General features: G+C 43.5%; 1 protein-coding gene across 1 annotated transcript in view; it reads right to left on the reverse strand.

Annotated features, from left to right (window-relative positions):
* megf6b (multiple EGF-like-domains 6b) overlaps positions 1–20,073 on the reverse strand; it is a gene marked incomplete at its 5' end in the record, with an annotated part of 61,298 nt that overhangs the window by 1,692 nt on the left and 39,533 nt on the right. The window contains 31 exons of the mRNA XM_079297067.1: positions 220–348; positions 460–588; positions 1,204–1,332; positions 1,486–1,614; positions 2,372–2,500; positions 2,597–2,725; positions 2,828–2,959; positions 3,099–3,227; positions 3,683–3,811; positions 3,971–4,099; positions 5,814–5,942; positions 6,038–6,166; positions 6,453–6,581; positions 6,682–6,810; positions 7,429–7,560; positions 7,635–7,763; positions 8,148–8,279; positions 8,363–8,488; positions 8,581–8,715; positions 9,046–9,180; positions 9,415–9,543; positions 9,663–9,791; positions 9,908–10,039; positions 10,355–10,522; positions 12,168–12,290; positions 12,510–12,632; positions 13,010–13,147; positions 13,265–13,387; positions 14,072–14,194; positions 14,910–15,035; positions 17,907–18,029. Coding sequence (XP_079153193.1) covers positions 220–348; positions 460–588; positions 1,204–1,332; positions 1,486–1,614; positions 2,372–2,500; positions 2,597–2,725; positions 2,828–2,959; positions 3,099–3,227; positions 3,683–3,811; positions 3,971–4,099; positions 5,814–5,942; positions 6,038–6,166; positions 6,453–6,581; positions 6,682–6,810; positions 7,429–7,560; positions 7,635–7,763; positions 8,148–8,279; positions 8,363–8,488; positions 8,581–8,715; positions 9,046–9,180; positions 9,415–9,543; positions 9,663–9,791; positions 9,908–10,039; positions 10,355–10,522; positions 12,168–12,290; positions 12,510–12,632; positions 13,010–13,147; positions 13,265–13,387; positions 14,072–14,194; positions 14,910–15,035; positions 17,907–18,029 — 4,035 coding nt within the window. The remainder of the gene's footprint in view (positions 1–219; positions 349–459; positions 589–1,203; positions 1,333–1,485; positions 1,615–2,371; positions 2,501–2,596; positions 2,726–2,827; positions 2,960–3,098; positions 3,228–3,682; positions 3,812–3,970; positions 4,100–5,813; positions 5,943–6,037; positions 6,167–6,452; positions 6,582–6,681; positions 6,811–7,428; positions 7,561–7,634; positions 7,764–8,147; positions 8,280–8,362; positions 8,489–8,580; positions 8,716–9,045; positions 9,181–9,414; positions 9,544–9,662; positions 9,792–9,907; positions 10,040–10,354; positions 10,523–12,167; positions 12,291–12,509; positions 12,633–13,009; positions 13,148–13,264; positions 13,388–14,071; positions 14,195–14,909; positions 15,036–17,906; positions 18,030–20,073) is intronic.

Below are 20,073 nucleotides of genomic sequence, written 5' to 3' on the forward strand. Positions count from 1 at the left end.
AACAAACTATACAATGGCTTTTTCAGCATTCTACATAATGACTGAAGACATACCTTACTGTGATTCTTTTCAAGGCTTTTTCAACATAAAACACTGGCTCTTTTATGACTCATTTAAACCGTATACTATAACTTTCACGACAAGTAATAACACGGCTTATTCATGACTTTTCGACATGCTATCCTATGACTTTGCTGTGTGCAGAGGCTAGAAGATTACCAATGTCACATTTGAGTCCAGTCTTCCCCGAGGAGCAGAGGCATCTTCCTCTCACAGGATCACATGGAGATTCTTCCTCACAGTCACACACCTTGGCACAACCATGACCGAAGGTACCCCGTTCACACCCTGAGAGAGGAGTCGGGGACGAGACAACATTTTCAAAAAAGGATCAATTCGGCTTAGAAATGCCAGTAATCCTGTCATTACATTGTGGTAATCAGCAGTGATTTGACTGACCTCTGTGACAGCGAGCTCCGTGGTATCCTGGAGGACAAATGCAGTGGCCCGACGCTGGGTGGCAGGAGGCTCCGTTCATACAGTCGCACTGCAGCTGACACAGCGGGCCGTGAAGACCAGGAGGACAGGCTGAAGACGAGGGACACATGCCACGAGATTTAAAGCCGACCATGATTTAAAATGTCCCCACTGGATTCATGATTGAGTATGAACCCCAGAGTAAAGGCTTTAGTTCAATATATAAGACCGGATGCTTTAGTTTTGCATTTGTCCTCAACAATGATAAACAAGGGAGGTGGAAGTAAGAGCACTAAGTACTGGACTTCACTGTCATTTTGAGGTACTAGTATTAGTGATCTAGTATTTCTATTTTGTGTTACTTCAGATGGTACAGCCACTTGTCTTGAAAAATTCAAAATGATACCCAACCCTATTAGTCACACCGGCAGATCATTTGTGCTTTTTGTGTACCACAATAATATTAAATTCTTTAAAGCGATAATTCTGAGCAATAATCTATATTTTTACTTTTCAACCAATTCTGTGAAAAGATCTAAACCAACCATGTCTTAGACTGTTCCTAAGTCTGTATTGCCCTTATCCCGAGCAGACAGCTTCCAACTGAAAATGTTAATTTCTTAAAAAAGGGTCACATAAATATAGTTTCTTTTTTTTCGGCTACCTGATTTATATTTGAAGGCTCTTATGTCTCTCGTTGTGTGTGTTTATGTGTTCAGTTCTCACCATGTTCACACAGATGTCCATAGTAGCCTGGACCGCACCGACACGTCCCTGTCACTCTGTCACATGTGCTGTTATTTTCACAGTTACATTTCAGCTGACAGTTGCCACCAAATCTGCCCGCAGGACATTCTGAGAGACAATTGAATGAAACAGGAGGACACAGTCAAAAAAAAGAACAAGAAAAATCAACCTCATGACACTAGTGTCTATGTTTGCCAGATCATACATGTAATAATCAGCTTGACTGCATTAAGAAACAAGATTTATAAAAGCATGTGTCACCTTTATCGCAGTGTGAACCAGTCCAACCCAGACTGCACGTACAGTTTCCAGTCACAGAGTCACACACTCCACCATTACTGCAGTTACAGCGTTCAGCACAGTTTGCCCCAAACCAGCCTGGAAGGCAACCTAAGTTGGAATATGCACTCTTGAAATTGAACTGCAGAAATCATTTATGTCATTATCAAACCAGAACAAAATACGAGATGACAAAAATGTTGTTTTTCTTCTTTAAAAATTGTCATTTCAAGTCTAGACTGGAGTCTAGACTTGAAATGATCAGATTACATCTTCTCAGAACTATGAGGTTGTCCACAGACTCATTGAAGGCAATGGGTCAGAGATAACACACAGATGGCAATCAAGTACTTATGTTGCATATGATAGCGGTGCAATTAAGGTTGGTTCACTGTGACATTCAAGGTGTTCTTTGAAACCGCAAATAATATATGACTGATGATGATGATGTAGTGGCGGTGTTGTTGAAAACAGTGAGCACAATTACGGTAATAAACCGAATACAATACGCATATTAATTATATCCGTCCGATCACATGAAGTGTGCACATAAGGGCTTTCACTGTCTCACATGACCCCTAATCTTCCACTATTTTACGAGGACAAAATATGTGACAGAAATATTACACACAGACAAACGTGTAAGAATAAAATGATGACTTAACTGGTCTGACTCGCTTGTGTTTCCTCATTACAATTCTTTTGGATGTCATATCCTTGGTTGATTTTTGTTAACTTTAGATGACAATTATTGAACATTTGATGGTGGAGCAGGTGGTTTTGTGTGTGATGTAGAATATTCAGGTGCAGGTTATTGCAGCGCCAGTAAATGTCACATCAAACCGTATCAACAGTACTGAGAACTGACCGTGTCCACAGTCCTTTCCTCTTCGACCAGGGATGCACTTACAGCGACCGGTGGCCGGGTCATTCTGGGCTCCGTCTCCGCACAGCGCCACCCGAGCACAGTCGACTCCGTAACGCCCAGCTGGACACGCTGTCACCACGAGACACACACACACCAGATACTTGTCATCCCATGCTAACATTACTAATTCAGCCACCATCCCAAGCACAGTTCAGATGGACTCACTGGTGTTGCAACGTGCTCCGATAAAACCTGCTGGACAATCACAGGCTCCAGTAGAAGGAATGCACCTCCCTCCATTGTCACACTGGCACTCGCTTTCACAGTTTGGCCCATAACGACCCTTTCCACAAACTGAAAATGAAATTGAAACAGCAGAGAATTAGTACTTTTAGAAGGCCTCTGCTTCACTGTAATGTGATGTAATGGAAGGTATAATTATCCTATTGGATGTACTTTGGTCACATCTGGGGCCATGGAAACCTGGAGCGCAGTAACATGATCCAGACACCGGGTGGCAGAGCTGGTTCGTCTCTGAGCACCGGCAGACCTGATTGCAGTTCTGTCCAAATGTTCCTGGTAGACAAGCTGAGAGAGGGAGAGGTTTGATAGAGATGTTCTTGATGCATCTTAAATGGGTTTTATTAATGCATGGATGAGTTAATAAAACCTGCAACGCAACCCTTCTAAATGGACTGGAGGCAGAAGTTGGTCCTGCAGCACTTACTCTGCTCGCAGCCGTTTCCCGTCAATCCAGGAGGACAGCCGCAGTCTCCAGAGACATGGTGGCAGGATGTGCCCTGTGCACAGCCACAGTGCTGCATGCAAGCCTTTCCATACACACCCGGCAAACAAGCTGAAAGTCAAAACAATGTAAGATATTTATAGCCATAATTTGGGGAGACATTTTATTCTGCATATTTTTATAATGAGTTAGTCTATTTAGTTTGTTCTTTGTTGCTTTGTTTGGTCAAGTCAATTGTATTAATACATCCCCAACATTATTAATTCACCACAGAGGGCTTTAAAATGATATTATCCTTAGACCCTAAATTAGCATAACAGAGAAGAAACCTAGGTTGCATATATTACAGTAGACAGAAGCAGAAATAAAACTTGAAGAACCAGAGTGATACATATGTATCAAGTAAATAGAGCAGAACATATGAGAAACAAGTTGTATCCAAAATAACAACGTTTTCTCTGATCTTGCCCCTGCATGTAGATGTTGGAAAATGATCAAACTTTCAGGACAAACTCCGTCCAGCAGGGGCTGCAAGAGCACCAGTGTCTTTAACCGCAAGCTTGCACCTTTATCACAGAGGTTTCCTCTCCAGCCTGGTGGACACTGACACGCTCCAGTGACGTGGTGGCATGAATCCCCGTGCACACAATGACATCTCTCCTCACAGCTGGCACCAAACAGGCCTGGTTCACATGCTGAGTGAAGAAGGTGCAAATTAGAGGTTAAAATGAACAAAAAATGACACAATATTGCCAGTCCGACAGTTCCCACTGTGCAGCAGTTCCCATGAGGTCAAAGTTTCAGTCGGTTCATTAGTTTTGCTTCAGTTGTGCAGCAGAGACTCACTGGCTCACCTTTCTCACAGCGCTCTGCGATCCAGCCGCTGCTGCAGCTGCACCGTCCAGTCAGTCCGTCACACTGGCCGCCGTTCTCACATTCACACTGCTGCTGGCAGCCCGTCCCGAACCGGCCCACTGCACACTCTGTACAGACATACAGCAGCGTGCACGAGTAGAAGCCCACGTGAGACAAGAAAGAGAACCAAAAACAGAGATATCATGGCGTGAACTATCGTGTGTTGTCATATTTCTGCTGAAGGGCTGCAACATGGTTTTTTTTCCCCAATTAGTTTGAGTATAAAGCTGGAAATCAAGGCATTCCAGCCACAGGATGAGAGGTTTCCTGAGCATGAAGAGGGGGCTGGGCCTGGCATGGCTGGACGGGGAAAGGTTGTAACAGGCACAGAGGGAGGATAGTGTGTGATGTGGAGCTCAAAGGGAGAACAAGCTGGAACGCTTTCGCCGGGTCGGCAGAGACTTTTACGGAAAAGACCCATTCGTGGTTCACAAACAAACTCTGTAAAAACAAATGAGCTAAGGCAGCAGATTGAACTCAGACTCACGTATTTCCTGAGCACAGTAAAACAACCACAGGCCATACATGTTTAGGGTTCAGGTAATGTTATTCTTCTGCATTGCTGTACAGACTAACACAAATCATTATGGCTTTACAAGGCGAGGCGGAATTATCCAAGTTTGTAGAGCTGGGCCAAACAGCCTAAAGTGTATATCGAGATACATTTTCAGATTATCATCGATCACAATAAATGTTTATAAATCAGTGCGTGTATTTCATTTCTCTTTTTGGCTCAATTCCAACATGTCTGTCCTGTTTAGTTCCAGTATAATCAGTTCAAGATGCTGGTCTGCCGGCTGATTGGTTGGACGTTAGATGTTCTGTTCAGATGTTGTGGTTGTTGTAGCCTCTGACAGTTATTGAAAATTGTGATATGAGTAAGTTTAGGTTGGTAAAAGATGTTTGTTGTTCACGGAATTCGGTTAATTGTCCGGCCATATGAGTATTTCGAAGTGAGAGTTTAGAGAGAAACATGTCAAGTAAGGTCAGGGTCAAAATATTGATTTAACGGTGTATTTGAGTCATCAAGTTTTTTTACAGCTAAAAAAAATCACATGTCTGTCTGTGTGAGAGGGCCTGACAACCTTGTACTTGTAAAGGGCCTTTCTAGTCTTTCGACCACTCAAAGCGCTTTAACACTATACATGTTATCATTCATCCATTCACATCCATACACACACACAAGGTTCCACCTGCCCATTAAGGACCATCTAACATCCACACACATTCACACACCGTACGCACAGCTTCCGGGAAGAATTTGGGGTGAAGTGATCTTCTGATTGAAGGATGACCCGCTCTACCACTGCGTTACCTCTATTCTTATACCCTTGATGAGGAAAAGGATAAGAAAAAGCTTTTTCTGGAGAAAACTTTAGGCAGCGTGTCAGAGGGCAAAAGAAAGGAGTACAAAGTTAAAGGGGAAGTCAAGACACGCCAGAAGTCATACATGTCTTCCTCGTTAGCCAGACTTATTTGGAAGTTCAAACAAGGGCTGTTTTAGAAACAGACATTGGTTGGTTCAACTGTGACCTAAAGGATTTGTTGCACCTGCAAACAGTTTTTGGCCTGATGGTCAGTTGGTCTGATCATCTCTTGCCCCGTCAGCCTTTGCCAAAAAAATGTTCCCAGATCTGAGTATGTTATTATAAATGGCAGCCAAATGTACAAAAATTAGACCCAAGTTGTAATACAGAGAATTTTCCTTGAAATGAATAATCTGCAGGTGGTTCTGTGGTCACATACTCTCTCACAGGCTCTGACAGCATTTCGGAGTCTTACCGAGTTCACAGGCTGTGCCCATCCAGCCACTGGCACATGAACATTTTCCGTTGCTCTTGTTGCAGGTGGCCCCATTCTGACACAGGCAGCGCTGCTGACAGTCTGCTCCATAAAACCCCGGAGGGCATTCTGGGAAAATAACGCACGGACAAAACCATATTGTCACACCCGTATTTACCCGTCATACAGATGATCACTTAGCTCTGTGTTGTGCGTTCACTCACCTTCTGTGCAGTCGGGGCCGGTCCAGCCAGGTGTGCACACACACTGCCCACCGGCCGGGTGGCAGATGCCATCGTTACGGCAGCTACAGGTTTGGTTACATCCTCCTCCATAGAAACCGGTTGGGCACGCTGCCAGGAGAGGGACAAACAATATCATTACCTCCTGGTGACCTTTGCTGATCAAAAGTGGAAATTCCAGTGTCTGGTAAGCGATACGGGCCATAGCATGGGGAACATCAAGTCGGTGCTTTCTCATGTGCGACTGAACTGGGTTTCCCAAAATGACTCTCGTTACAAAGGTGTTCCCAGTGCTTCGATGCTGCTATACAAATGACCTGATACCATCTTTCATAACACTGGAGTGACGCCAGCCCCCGTTAACTTCATAACTATTTGTTGTGCACCCGTCACTCACTCAGGTTGCAGAATGGACCGATCCAACCAGCAGGACAGGAACAAACTCCGCTGACGTGGTCACAGCTCCCGCCATTTAGACACAAACATTTCTCCTGGCAGTCTAGTCCGTAGAAACCCTGAGGACACGCTGAAACACACACACAGGTAAGGCTGCCTGTTACTGACATATACTGTATACATATTTAGTAGGTGAGTTTGCCTTTGTGATGTGAAGGAGCGTCTCTTACGCTTTTCACAGAAGGTTCCAGTCCATCCCACCTGGCAGGTACAAGCTCCGCTCTCATGGTCGCACAACGCCTTGTTGTCACACTGACACCGATGGCGACAACCAAGACCAAACATACCTGATGGGCACTCTGAGGGAATATCACACACACACACACACACACACACACACACACACTTTAGACGTACAGACTCGTGATATGTGGCTTTAAATCATGTTGAACATTTCCTGTCCAATGTCATGTTTTATAAAGGCTGGTTTTAGAATGACACAATTCTACAATACAAAATAAGTTCCTCACAGAGAAACCTTTCTGTATTTATTCAGGATTAGAAATTATTGCTTTGGCACTATCTGGTGGTAGCACCGAGAGTGATAGCGCAAACTGCCAATGAATGAATTGGCTGACAGCAACACATACTCCCAACAGGTTTTCTGAGAAAGCCAAGACACCACTCACACTCACGCTCATTTTATTAAAGACATTTCAATCCTCAAACCTTCATCTCAGACTGAAACATTAATAAAGTGATCAAGTGATCGACAGTGAGCAGGAGTTTTAGTTTCCTTCATGTCATGAGACGTGCATGTCAACAAGACTTTCTGGTGTGCAAAAACGTTGTAGTATGTTTTATCCTCACAAAAGCCTGAATCATTCTATGATAATAACAAAAGGACACATCAACTTAAAATCATCACAGATAGAACAGTGTGGTCTTTATGTTTCAACACATAACTAACTACATACTCTGGTGGCAGCGTGTTCCAGTGTAACCAGCCTCACAGTTGCACTGGCCCGTCACGGCGTCACAGCTGCCGTCTCCGTTTCTACAGTCGCATGTTTCTGCGCAGTCTTGCCCCCAGTGCCCTCCATCACAGCCTGCAACAGAAGAATCCCATTCGAGTATCACGACATAACAACAAGTGTTAACAAATGCCTTCCAGCGCCGTTACCTTTCCTGCAGTTGTGTCCAGTCCAGCCAGGAGCGCATGTACACCGCCCGCTCACCGGATCACAGCGAGCGTTGTTCTCACACACACACTTCATTTGGCAAGCTTGACCAAAACGTCCACTCGGGCACGCTGCACAAGGAAAATACTTTTTTTTTTTAAATCAGCAAGACTATTCTACCAGAACAAACTTCACCGGATAGCATGGAAGCACTGCAAGTTCCCATGACAGCTTTGGTTCTGTGATTTAGCCAGTGGTTTTTTGAAATGGAATTATATTTGTTCTTCCCAGTGAAGTATATTTGAGGTGGTTTTCCGGCAGCTGACGAATTTTAGCTAATGACCGAGAAGAAAAACTGCTCCTCTGTCTTCTGACATATTGTTCTATTTCTTGTCCAAGCTGCACCGCTGAGAACTTTCCATATTCCACCGTTCCGCTGCCATTCCTCCTCAGCTGGCTGACTGTCAAATGCTTTTTGCTCTGGAAACCGAAAAATGCAAACCGCTGATACTCACAGTTCTGGCAGAATCTGCCCATTAACCCTGGAGGACAGTTACATGACCCGTTGTGTTTGTCACACACGCCGCCATTCTCACAAACAGGGCAGGTTTCTGTGCAGCCTGATCCCCAAAAACCCTCGGGACACACTGGGAAGAAGATACACATTGTTATCAATTTCATCATGTAAAACGTGCGTGGTTATTTACACTCAAAACATATTTGCACCCACAGTTCTCACAGTGCTTTCCCGACGTCCCCGCCGGACACTTGCATCGTCCCGACACTTTATCACACGGGGCGCCTGTGCAGTTACAGGGATGGACGCAGCCTGCTCCGAACATTCCCGCTGGACAGTCTGACACGGGACACATAGAAGAGCCTCGTCTCAACACGGGACGACAAAAACGTAGCGTGAGGAAAACATGTGCTCTCTGTAGGGCCACCTACCCTGATCACAGTTCTCTCCATGAAGACCGGGAGGGCATTTTCGTTGGCACACTCCAGTCACATGATCACATGACACTCCCGGTGGACAGGAGCACTTTTTCTGACAACCGGCTCCGTAAGTACCTGGGTTGCATTCTGGAAGCAGAACGGGACAGAGCACTCAATGATCATGTTATGACAACTGTTACATGAGAGAATGGAAATCATCCTCCTGCTTTGTAATAAGTGGCTCAATGATCTTCTCAATGCTTTTCTGCCTCTATGTAGAGGGGATTTGGACTCATACTGTACATTTGTTACAGTTTTGGCCCCCTTTTTGCATTTTTCTTCATTTTTCTTGTTAAAACAACATCCGTCATCTGTAATCCATGCTGTATTTGTACAGTAATAACACCTCAGAACAGAAAACAGCCGACAGTAAATGTAAGTACGGTGTGTTGATGATCACCGTGATAGCGTGCTCACCTTCCTTGCAGGTGTTGCCCTGGTAACCCGATTTACAGACACAGGTGCCGTGGCGGCGGTGACACTCCAGAGTGTTCTGCTGGACACACCGACACTCCTCAGAGCAGCCGGGACCGAAGGTCCACTTTGGACAAGCTGAGGGACAATAAACAAGGAGGAGATGGCGTCACAACAGGATGGTGCACGAAGCAAAATATGATGCAACGTCAAAATTATAGCCACAATAGGAGAATTTGCAAGCCTGTTTTATTTCATTTGGATACTTGAAATTGAATGCTTGTAAATTTCAGAGAGTCTGACAAACAATACTTTTATAATCCCGGCTTATAATGTTCAATGGGATTTCAAGGGTCTGTCAATGAGACTTACGGAGGTGGCAGAAGCGTCCGTAGAGTCCAGGATCACACAGACAGGCTCCGTAGGTCCGGTGGCAGCGCCCGTTATTGGCACAATTACACTTCTTATTGCACTGCTTCCCATAGAAGCCCTTAGGACAGCCTGCACACAGGAACACAACTCACAGTGAACTGAACTAGCTCCCACGGTGGGAGAGAAATGTTTTCACTGAAGATTAAAGACACAAAAAATGTTGGCTTGGACAAATTGGGATGACTCACCATCCTGACACAAGTCTCCACTGACCCCAGGAGGACAGCGGCAGCTCCCAGTGGCCGGATCACAGGTGGCACCATTTTTACACTTACAGGGGAAGGAGCAGTTTTTACCAAAATGTCCCTCTGGACAAGCTGTGAAATTGAAACATAAACGGGTCCATTACTGCTAATCTGTCATACGGGCTAATTTGATACACATGCATTATGTATTTGAGCGTCTGTATATATATGTTTGAGCCAATCCTCACTCTGGTTGCAGACGACGCCGATCCATCCGTCAGGACAGTCGCAGCCATTTTTCCATGGATTACATTTTCCTCCATTAGAACAGTCGTCACATGTCAAACTGCAGTCATTGCCGAAAGTGTCATCCAAGCACACTGAAAACAACAATAGTAAGAGTAATGAATGAAGTGCACACCGACACCCATCTGAGTCATTACAGTTCACAGTAAAGGATGAATTTATCTATTTTAAATCATATCCAAACTCTAGTCATGACATCTGATGCTCATAAAAACAGTTCAGTAACTGCCTCAGAACTTTTATCAGTGGATTTCAGAGGTTATAAATATGTTCAAGGTTCTGAAGTTTCAGTAAAGTTATGAGGTGCGAAGTTATCTATACACACTCAGGTCAAACAAATTGCTCTTAATGATAATGAGCGGCGAATGGTTTTGAGGGGGAGAACTCACCGAATTTCTCAGCCAGGTTACTCTCGGCCCTCAGCTCCCCCTCGTCGTCTTCATAGTCGTCATAGCGCTCTAGGGGTTGGTGGTAGTCCTGCATCAAGGTGAGCAGGGGTTGAATGAGGGGCAACTCGATGGCAGCTCCGCTGGACAGGGCCTCCACTGCATCTAGTGCTGTGGGGAGACAGACAAGAACAACGTTAGGTACACACACTACAATATACAGTGAACGCCATTTCATTCATGTTGTCTTTGAATAAATCTCTGTTTCAAAACAAGGGAACAAAAATACACCATTTTAATGAGATACAGTGTTTTTACAATTTGATAGTACGTCAAGAGAGGGCGAATAAAAAAGTTAAAAATGAGGGAGCTGTGATTGTCTGTTAATATTACTAAACCTGACGCCTATCCTGTTTTTCCCAGTTGTCCCATCTCCCCATTTCATTAGCAGGAAGAATCAATGTTGTTAAAATGAATACACTACAAAATAAATCGTTTTTAATTCATTGCATTCCGGTCCTTATTAAAAAGTATTTTTTTGCAGACCTAGTAAGGTAATAACTCACTTTATTTGGAACAAAAAAAAAAATACAGAATAAGAAAAGAATGAAAGAAAGAAAAAGTTAAACCTCGTGGAGACTCCCTCACTTTCAGTTAGATTATTGGGCATGTGACATGCTCTCCCTCTTCTTCTGGGTCCAACCATCCAAGCCTGATAATGATCCAGCCTAACTGCAGATTGAGCAGGCGTCATATTACCCTACCACCTTATCTCCACTTATTTTCTCTTCACTACCTTTGCCTTTAAATTATACAAAAGATAACCCAATTGTTACACAGGCCCTTAAAAACAGCAACAGTTTGGATTGTTAATTAATTCTCCTCTTTCCTCCCTCCATAACTGACACGTCATTTGAGTTGTGGAAGCATGTCGGTGTTGAAACTATGAAAGCTCTTTGATGGAATATTGTCCTCATTTGAACAGTTGCACATTCAATTTATTCTTCCACAATTCTTCAGATTTCTGCAAATCCGCAGTTGTATTAAATCCAACACATCTTCCTCTCCTAGACGGCCCAACAATGCATCCATGGAATCATTGTTCTTTTAATCTCTTAGCTAAGGCAACAACAGCTTTTGATTATTTACCTACTTTGCAAAACCCTCCTCAGTTATTCTGATATCTGCTTGGGAGATTGATTTGGGATCTTATATAATGGAGGACCAGTTGTAAGATGCCGATAAATGTACATATAGCATCAATATGCATTAGGCATTAACTAATATAGTTTAAGGTACGTCGTCTTCATTATTCCAAAGTCAAACTTATCCCGTGCCCTTAAATGACCAACTAATAGAAATCTATTTTCCAAACTATCAGATGTTTTTTGGGAACTTAGAACTTGATCCTTTGATTATACAGCGCAACCAGAGACGATCGTCCTCTGAGAGGAGCTACATTACCCGTCTCCTTATTTCTGGACACACAACAGCAACGAATATTTCATGCTGAATTATTAAGCATGAGCAAGATGTGATTTTGTTTGTCTTAAGCCCTCTGTCATTCATTTATTAATGTCTTGTCCTTTTCTCTCTTTTGTTTGTAAAACACAAACTGAAAACCAATAAACAAATAAAGAATTAAGAAAAGAGTATACGCTCTATGTTTCATCACTGCGATATCCATCCCAAGTGAACAACTCTGTACACAGGATGGTTTTTGCAGTACGATAACAACAGTTTGGCAGATTTTCCGTTGGCATGTTTCTGGTGTGATTCACACTTGGCCACTTTCTCTTTAAATGTTGATACTTACAGATGCAGGATTGCCGGTCGTCGTCGAGGCGGAAACCCCGGCGGCAGAAACACTGAAAGGAACCCGCGTTGTTCTGGCACGTGTGATCACAACCGCCATTCGATGCCAGACACTCGTCTACATCTAAACCACACAACAACAAACAGACTCAAACACTTTTGCGACATCAAGAGAAGTTGAGAAGCAAGTTCACTGAGCAGTACTCGCTTTACACGTTAAACTTAAACAAAGACAACATTGTGCATGTTTTGCGTCGACGCCGTCGGAGTCAAACTAGAACTCTCCCAAATTCAACACGGGGAGATATTCAGTCTCATAAAAGCGTGAGTGCCATACACATACCATCACAGCTACATCCGTCTGAGTTGAGTCTGTATCCTGCTGAGCAGTAACATTCATAACCCCCGGGGTAGTTGGTGCAGTCCTGCTCACAGCAGGAGCTCTGCTCTCCACACTCATCGACGTCTGCCAAGCACAACAAGCAGGGAGACTCACATTTGGAGCTGCCTGTAGTGATATGCTTCCCTGCTCACTGACAGAAATCATGCAGAATCATGTAACTTGTACAGGTTCAGCGCTAAAAACTCAAGATCATCTTACACCCTCTGACCAAGGGAGCATTTCAGTGTAATAGATGAGAGTCCTGCATATCCCCCAAAGTCCCAAAAGATGATTTATCTTTTCTTTAACTTGCATAAAACATAATAGCTCTCCATGTCAGAGGCTGTGTAGACTAGATCCCCGTTTTACTTTTGTTTTATCTCATTGTATTAAGTGATCATCTACAGGAACTGAGCTTTCCTCTGCCGTGGAGTCGATGCAAGTACATCACAGCTTCTTACCAGCACAGGTTTTGAGGTCGTCGTCTAGCCTGTAACCTTGGTTACAGGAGCAAACAGGCCCGCTGGTTGAATGTTGGCAGCGGTGCGAGCAGCCTCCGTTGTCGTTCTCGCAGCTGGTCACGATCTCCATCTCGATTCCTTTAACGAGTTCAAAGTGAGATAATGTCTGTTAATTAAAGAACTCAAATATCTTGTAATAACTAAATATATCGGTTTTTTTATGCATGCGATAGTGTTAATGGAGTTCAATCCTACTGTAACACTGTTTTCCATCAGATCCCAGCTCATAGGCAGCGTGACACACACAGGCGTAAGAGCCCAGTGTGTTGTGGCAGCCGTGAGCACAGGCGGCCTGTTCTATTTCACATTCGTCGATATCTGTGACAAAAATATGTTCAAAACAAATACTGAATACAATGGAGGAATACATCTGATGTGCACAGGTTCATTTACATCAAACTAAATCCATGTTTGCACAAACTTTTAACTCAACAGTAAACATGGGCTTTGAAATTCATTCTGTATGTTTTAATCATGGCAGGGATGCCTCAAACAGTCTTTGTCAGCAGACAGAGTGTCCAGCTTTACTGTGGGACGAACACGTTTCAGCGAAGTGTTGCTGGAGTTTTAACCTCTCCAGACTTTTTCCTTTCTCCATGCATCTTGAAAGTTGGAGAAGTTGTGCCAGAAACCCCCACTCTGCTTCTGCAGCAGACCGCGTTTGCCCAGTTTACATGGAAATGTAGTTTTTCCAATTTCTATTTCTCTGCTGTTTCCAATCATCAAACTTTTGCACCAAAGTGGAAGAGAAAATGTTAAAGCGCTACGAAAAAATAAATTGAAACCTCTACAGCTTTAACTCCATGTCAACTGGGTAAACTTCATCTGCTGAGGAACATTAGTGTGCGATGATCAAAAGCTCCAGAGCAGCTACTAAATGTGGCAATACTGTTTTGTCAACCATTTTCTATGTTTATCTTCTGATATTTTCGTCACTTGATTAACTCTGAGCTACAATAATAATCATTATAATGTCATCATTCTTGTCACTGGTGAATTTACCTTCACAGGTTTTCCCGTCTTCAGCCAGGATGTAACCAGCTTTACAGCCACAGAGAGCTTTCCCACCATCAACCCGACACCCATGCATACAGCCTCCGTTTTGATCCGCACAGGGATTCTGCACTGCAACACAGAAAGCACACACTCATAAATACAAATCCAATGGTGACAGTCAAGTGGGGAACACTTCTGACGCACTGGTGGAGAAACCGTAAAAACTGACAACTTAAGGCAGAGCAGGTGGACCGCTTTAAATTCACACTGCCACCTTGCACCTCGACCTCATCTCTATGTTGTCCTCTCTGCAGAGTTATGCGTGTTTGACAAGTGTAAGCCTGTCCAGCACCTGGGTTGAGAAACCTTCAGCTCTGCAAACATTAGAGGAAGCTGTTCTCAGCCAACAACTACAAAGTGAAAGTATCTGAGAGACAGTCATTTAAAACCCATATATGTATAATTTCCCACCCGCAGAGAACTGTACTCAACTAGGCCCCAGAGATCAGAAACATTAAAAGAAAGGACATTAAAATATTAATTTCAGGACAAAAAACAATGAGGCAGACTGCTGTGATTCACTCCAATGTCTCATTCCATGGACGACAGTTAATCCTGCTCCAGCACAAACATGCTGTCAGATAATTACAAATGGCAGCAGATACAGAAAATGGGTTTTTAATGTTATGATCAACTCCTCAGAATCCCACCCACCGTCTTCCAAAGTGCTCAGATTTATTGGCACTCTTTCCTTAGTCACCGATCCATTTATAGTTTCTCTTTTCTGTCCTGTGTCAAGTGTTGATGTGTGTAAAGTGTTCCCTTACGCCACAGTTTCACTCACGTTTACAATGCTTGCCATCCCCTGCCAGTACGTAGTTTGCCTTGCAGCGACAGCGGAAATGAACGGCGGACTGCTGCATACAGTAGTGTTCACATCCTCCGTTGCTGATGGCACACGAATGAACAGCTGAGCAGAGGGAAAAAAGGACGAATAAGACGTGACAATGAAGGAACACACACACACACACAGAGAGCGAGAGAGCGAGAAGCCCCGTTCCTGTGAGGACAATAAACGCACCTCTAATGAGAGGGAGTGTGTTGCAGTCCAAGGGTGGGGTACATCCTTACCCACCTACCTGCCTTTGCGTCCTGCAAAGCACCCTAATCTCCCGTAATTGTGCAGAGTCTGGGCTTCCACCCAGTCTCATTCGGCTCTTTACAGCATTGCTGATGAAAGGTCGCTCCTGGTCACGCTGGAGGCGAGGGCATCAAGTTTGTGTAAATTAGCAGTGACAAGAGTTTGCAAAATACAAGAGAGAGAAAATCAATGCCTATAAATCCAGATTGCAGTTTTAAAGAACTCTTTCTGACTTCTGATTTGACTGCAGGGGCACATCCACAGGAGTATTTCTCAGAGGTCATGACCGCTGTACTGACATTCCTACAATCAGCGAATACCTCCGAGAATTGCTTTGCTCTGAGCCACAAAAGATCCATCTCCAGCCAACAATCACAGAGACAGGACCTCTGTGGTGGACAACGCTCAATTACCGATGCGATTGAAGGCAGAGCCAGCTCAATCATCTTCCCTCCGTCTGCATCTCTCTTTTTCGTGCAGCAACAGATGAAACCCCGGTAGTCGGCCTGGACTCGACCCCTTTGACGAAAACAACAGGTATAGAGAGGCAGAACAGCCGGGCGTCCTCAAAGCCGGTGGTTTTCATGCTCAAAAAAGGCAGGAGTCAAGATCCATCCATCACAAGTGCACGTCTAACTGCAGGGAGCTTTCCAGCTCAAATATTATTCAGCCACACGTGTGTGGGATACATCTGACCTGTGCTGGCAGATCAGCAGCTGGATAAGACAAGCAGAGCTGAGACTGAATTGATTTGAGGACATCTGCTCTTCTTTTCCTACCCATCACTCTGTGCTGCTGACTGCTATGTGCTGTCCTGTGGTCATGTTGTGCAAAAAGAAAAACTTTCATTCACTTTTCATGAGACAGTGAGATTTCAGAGTTGACTTTCGTCGTTGATCGATTCGTGAACATGCACACACTTTGCAGCTTGCCTCTGCACAATCTGAACAAGCAGAGGGGTAATGCAGCCTCACAGACAAGTTTCACCGGGGAGTCAGTCCAGATGTGCACTATTATTTGTGCAATCAGTCATTTCTTCATGCAACAGCTGTCACAAAAGGGCACGGTAGGGACAGTTGGGTCCCAGCTACAGTGTCTCGTCCGTAAGACAATGAAACAACTTTGCATTACGAAGCCAAGAAACACATAATGAGTTCCACTCTAAATGTCAGGACACTCCGTGTATACATTCCTGACTGCTGAAAGTGGTGCCAGGTTTATACTCTTTTTCTCCATCAGCTATTTCTGAAAAATCCAATTCTAATGTATCTGGCATGACACAAATAACATACAGGTGCTGCATGAACTCAGCAGAGGTCAGGAGTAACGGGATAACAAGCAGATTTATGTGAAGCTCATGTGAGCGTTGGAATAACACTCAAGCAGAATTTAATGGAGGGAAAGGTTGTAATTACAACTAAACGAAGGTACGGAAACCACGGCCAACTTAACTGATAAATCAACTCACCGTTTTCTACATTCTCTCTTAATAATTCTGGTACTTTGTTTTAATTGCAAGTACTTATACAATGTATAGGTGGCTTTGTATATTTGTAAAGAAAGATTGAGCAGTGGAGAGGATCAAGACATCACTGGACAAGTTCAAACCCATGGACATTTTTTAAACCTAGAGAAGAGGGTCACAGAAAAATGTATATATGAAAATGCATGTGCGCTTGTTGATATATTGAAAAGGAGAAGTAGAGACAGAGCATTATTCTATGTATAGACATTCTAGAGCTTAAATTAGTAGTCAGATGATTAGTAGGACAGTATTTTGTTCCTTTATTAAGAGTAGACAGTGGAGAGATGAAACAGGGACGAGAGACTGGGGCAACGAGATCGGCAACTATTTTTGACAATCAATTAGTTGTGTAAGAAATCTCTCAAGAAAAAAACCATTGGTTCCGGTTTCTCAGATATGGGAAGTTGCTGCTTTACTTTGTCCTGTGTGATGATAAACTGAAGATCTCTGGGTTTTGGATTGATGGTTGAACACAATAAGCAATTTAATGACAACACTTTGCACTCAAGGAAATTGTGTGTCGGACATTTTTCACATTCTATCCGCCAACCAATAATCGATAGACTCATCAGCAGATTGGTCAATCATGAAAACAGCAGTTCGCTGGAGCCTTATACAAATGTGCTCCAGTTGATTCAGTCACAGGAAAACATCTTTCTCCAAGATATCCACTGAGGGGAATAAAAACTGCACCGACTGTAACTCAGTGAGGTTTTGCCAGCTAATGTTATTTGAATCATCTCATAATGGGGCTTTTTGTCAGAATCAAAGGGGTCTTCTTGTGCAACATCATGAATGTGGTTTACATGATTAAGTGACCATCTCAAAAAGCATTTGTGGCAAAACTTTAATGATATAATGACCAAAAAAATAACACTCACAGTAAAGACTTCCAGAGGACTAGTTCCTCTGAACCAGCCATTCATTGTTTATGTGAGTTTTGAACAAGTGTGGCCACGTTACAAAGGGGAAACGTTGCAGGCCGTCATACTCTGTTTCTAATTGGATAAAGGACGAATGAAACCTCAAACTGTGATTGTAACATCACATCACAGGATGCTAACAAAGACCTAACAGGGCCACATTTCCTGTGACAATATTATTTCAGTGGGCAGACTTGATAGTCTTTCCAGCTTGTACAATGTGAGCACTGCCACACAGTGAATGGTCCTTACCCAGGCAGGTGCGGGCGTCCACGTGCAAGCGAGAGCCTGGGTTGCATTCACAGTGGTAGGAGCCCCTGGTGTTCACACATCTGTGCTGGCAGCCTCCGTTATGGACCTGGCACTCATCGATATCTGTACGGAAAGAGGGGAAAAAAGACAAAGACGGAAGCAGACAGGAGGAGGAAGAATGGAGCGAAATTAGTGCAATTTGACTAAATCCTCTTATTATGAGAAACAATTGGTCGCAGGAATGAAGACCAGATGAGCTGCCAAGCTGAGGGAGGAATTTAATGCAGGTTTTGGAGTAAGGATGTTCTCCGGGAGGAGAGGAGATGATGGATGAGACGGGAAAGTATTCTACAAGTGCATTGCAGCTCAAACAAACAAATCCCCCCATGTGGGAACAACTACTGAACATTTAAACCCCAAATTTAAATTCCTTTGCTTCTTGTCAAAGTCCCTTGGGTGCAGCAAACATATGGAAGCTTAAATCAGAGGATGCAACACATACACATTCCTCTCAGCCGTGCCTTGAGATTATAAACAAATAGTGTCTGGGAAAGTGATGGCGAGGAAAACATGACTGCCTCGCCGTGTGAGAAGATTCAAATGAAACAAGCCGTGTTCCTAAACATTTCTTATTTTAGGGGTCAAAGACTAATACATTGTTTTCTCAGTTCCACAGCAGACCCCCCTGTGAGATCAGAGCTGATTTATGAAGTCCTGATATGTTTGGACTTGTGCTAACAGCCCAATCTGCTGCCATAATTATCGTGAAACAACAGGACATGAAGTTGAACCCACCTCACCTCCAGGCCAGTGACAAGTTACTGGAAGTGTTGCTGGCTGATAAAGTGATGTGACACATTAAAAAGGTGAGCGTGAATGCACTTTGGCTGCTGTGTTTAAAAACAGCCAACACATCATAAAAGCCAAGTAAGGTGTCTGATTGAGAAATGTTTTGTTCAGTGCAGTTCTGGCTCCAGGCCGCTATTTTCAGCCAGAAACTATTTCAAGAATTCAGAGGAATTCCAGCGAAAAAGAGCTAGTTTTATGAACGTGTTAATAATATACTACGGGTGAATATTGCGATTTTTTAATTGTCTCTTGCCTTTATACCTTTTGTTGTTTTGTCTCACTACTGACCATATTTGTCTTCAGGCACTGTGTTGTAAAATGCATCAAAGAGTTCAGCATAAAAAAAACAAATCATTTCTCAACATTCATCACACTGCCAATCCCTTCCCCCCCCCCCAAAACAAATAAATGAATAAATAGACAGTCTTGTACCCTTTGTGGGAAGAATCATTTGCAAATCAATACATATATGCGGTCGCCTTCATATCTTTTCTCCCACAGTCCAAAGACAAGCCAGTTGTCCATTGCCTGTAGATGAGAATGAGAGCGATACGTTGCCTCTCTACGTGTGTCAGCCTTGTGATGGACATGGTGAGATGATGAGCTCTGCCTCTCACACAATGTGAGCCGGGGCAGCAACCCTGCACATAATAAACAGGTATAGATAATGAATGGATACATGCCGCTGCTGTATCTTTTTTCTAAATTATTTTATTTTATTGGCCTTTTAAGTTTCTACATTTTTTTTATTTACTTTTGAAGTGATGATATAGCAAACCTAAAACTTTCAGCAGATACGGAGCAACATGAGCACATATTTGGCGTTGTGTTTTGGGCCACCTGGTGACTGTAAATCCAATGTTCACTCTCCTCTTAGCTCTGTATTTGATCTCCACCAGCGCGTGAGGGAAATATCTGGCTCTTAAGCTCATAAATGTTCCACTGTGTTCAACAGCTAGTTGCCAACTGTGTCTGTCTGCCGTTTGGTGCTGGGCAGGTAGCGCACAGTGGCCTGCTGCTGCTGCTGCTGCTGGAAACGAGGTTGATGAACGTGAAACAAAACAGTGAAGTTGTGGGGCCAGAAAACCAAAACAATGGTTTGAAAATCAATATCGTATGTACGCTATATTTACAATATTTTCATTGCTTTAACTTCGCTGTCAGACTGTCATTTCCAACGGGGAACTCAAGTCATGATATCCATCTATGCCCTCTTTGACAAAAACAGTCATTTTACCTCACAGAACACAGGTTGCTGGCATCCCTGCAGTTAAATAGTTTGGATTTACCAAATCCATACAAAAACTATATCGTTCAC

Source organism: Melanostigma gelatinosum (genome assembly GCF_949748355.1).
Source record: "Melanostigma gelatinosum genome assembly, chromosome: 3".
Lineage (NCBI taxonomy): Eukaryota > Metazoa > Chordata > Actinopteri > Perciformes > Zoarcidae > Melanostigma > Melanostigma gelatinosum.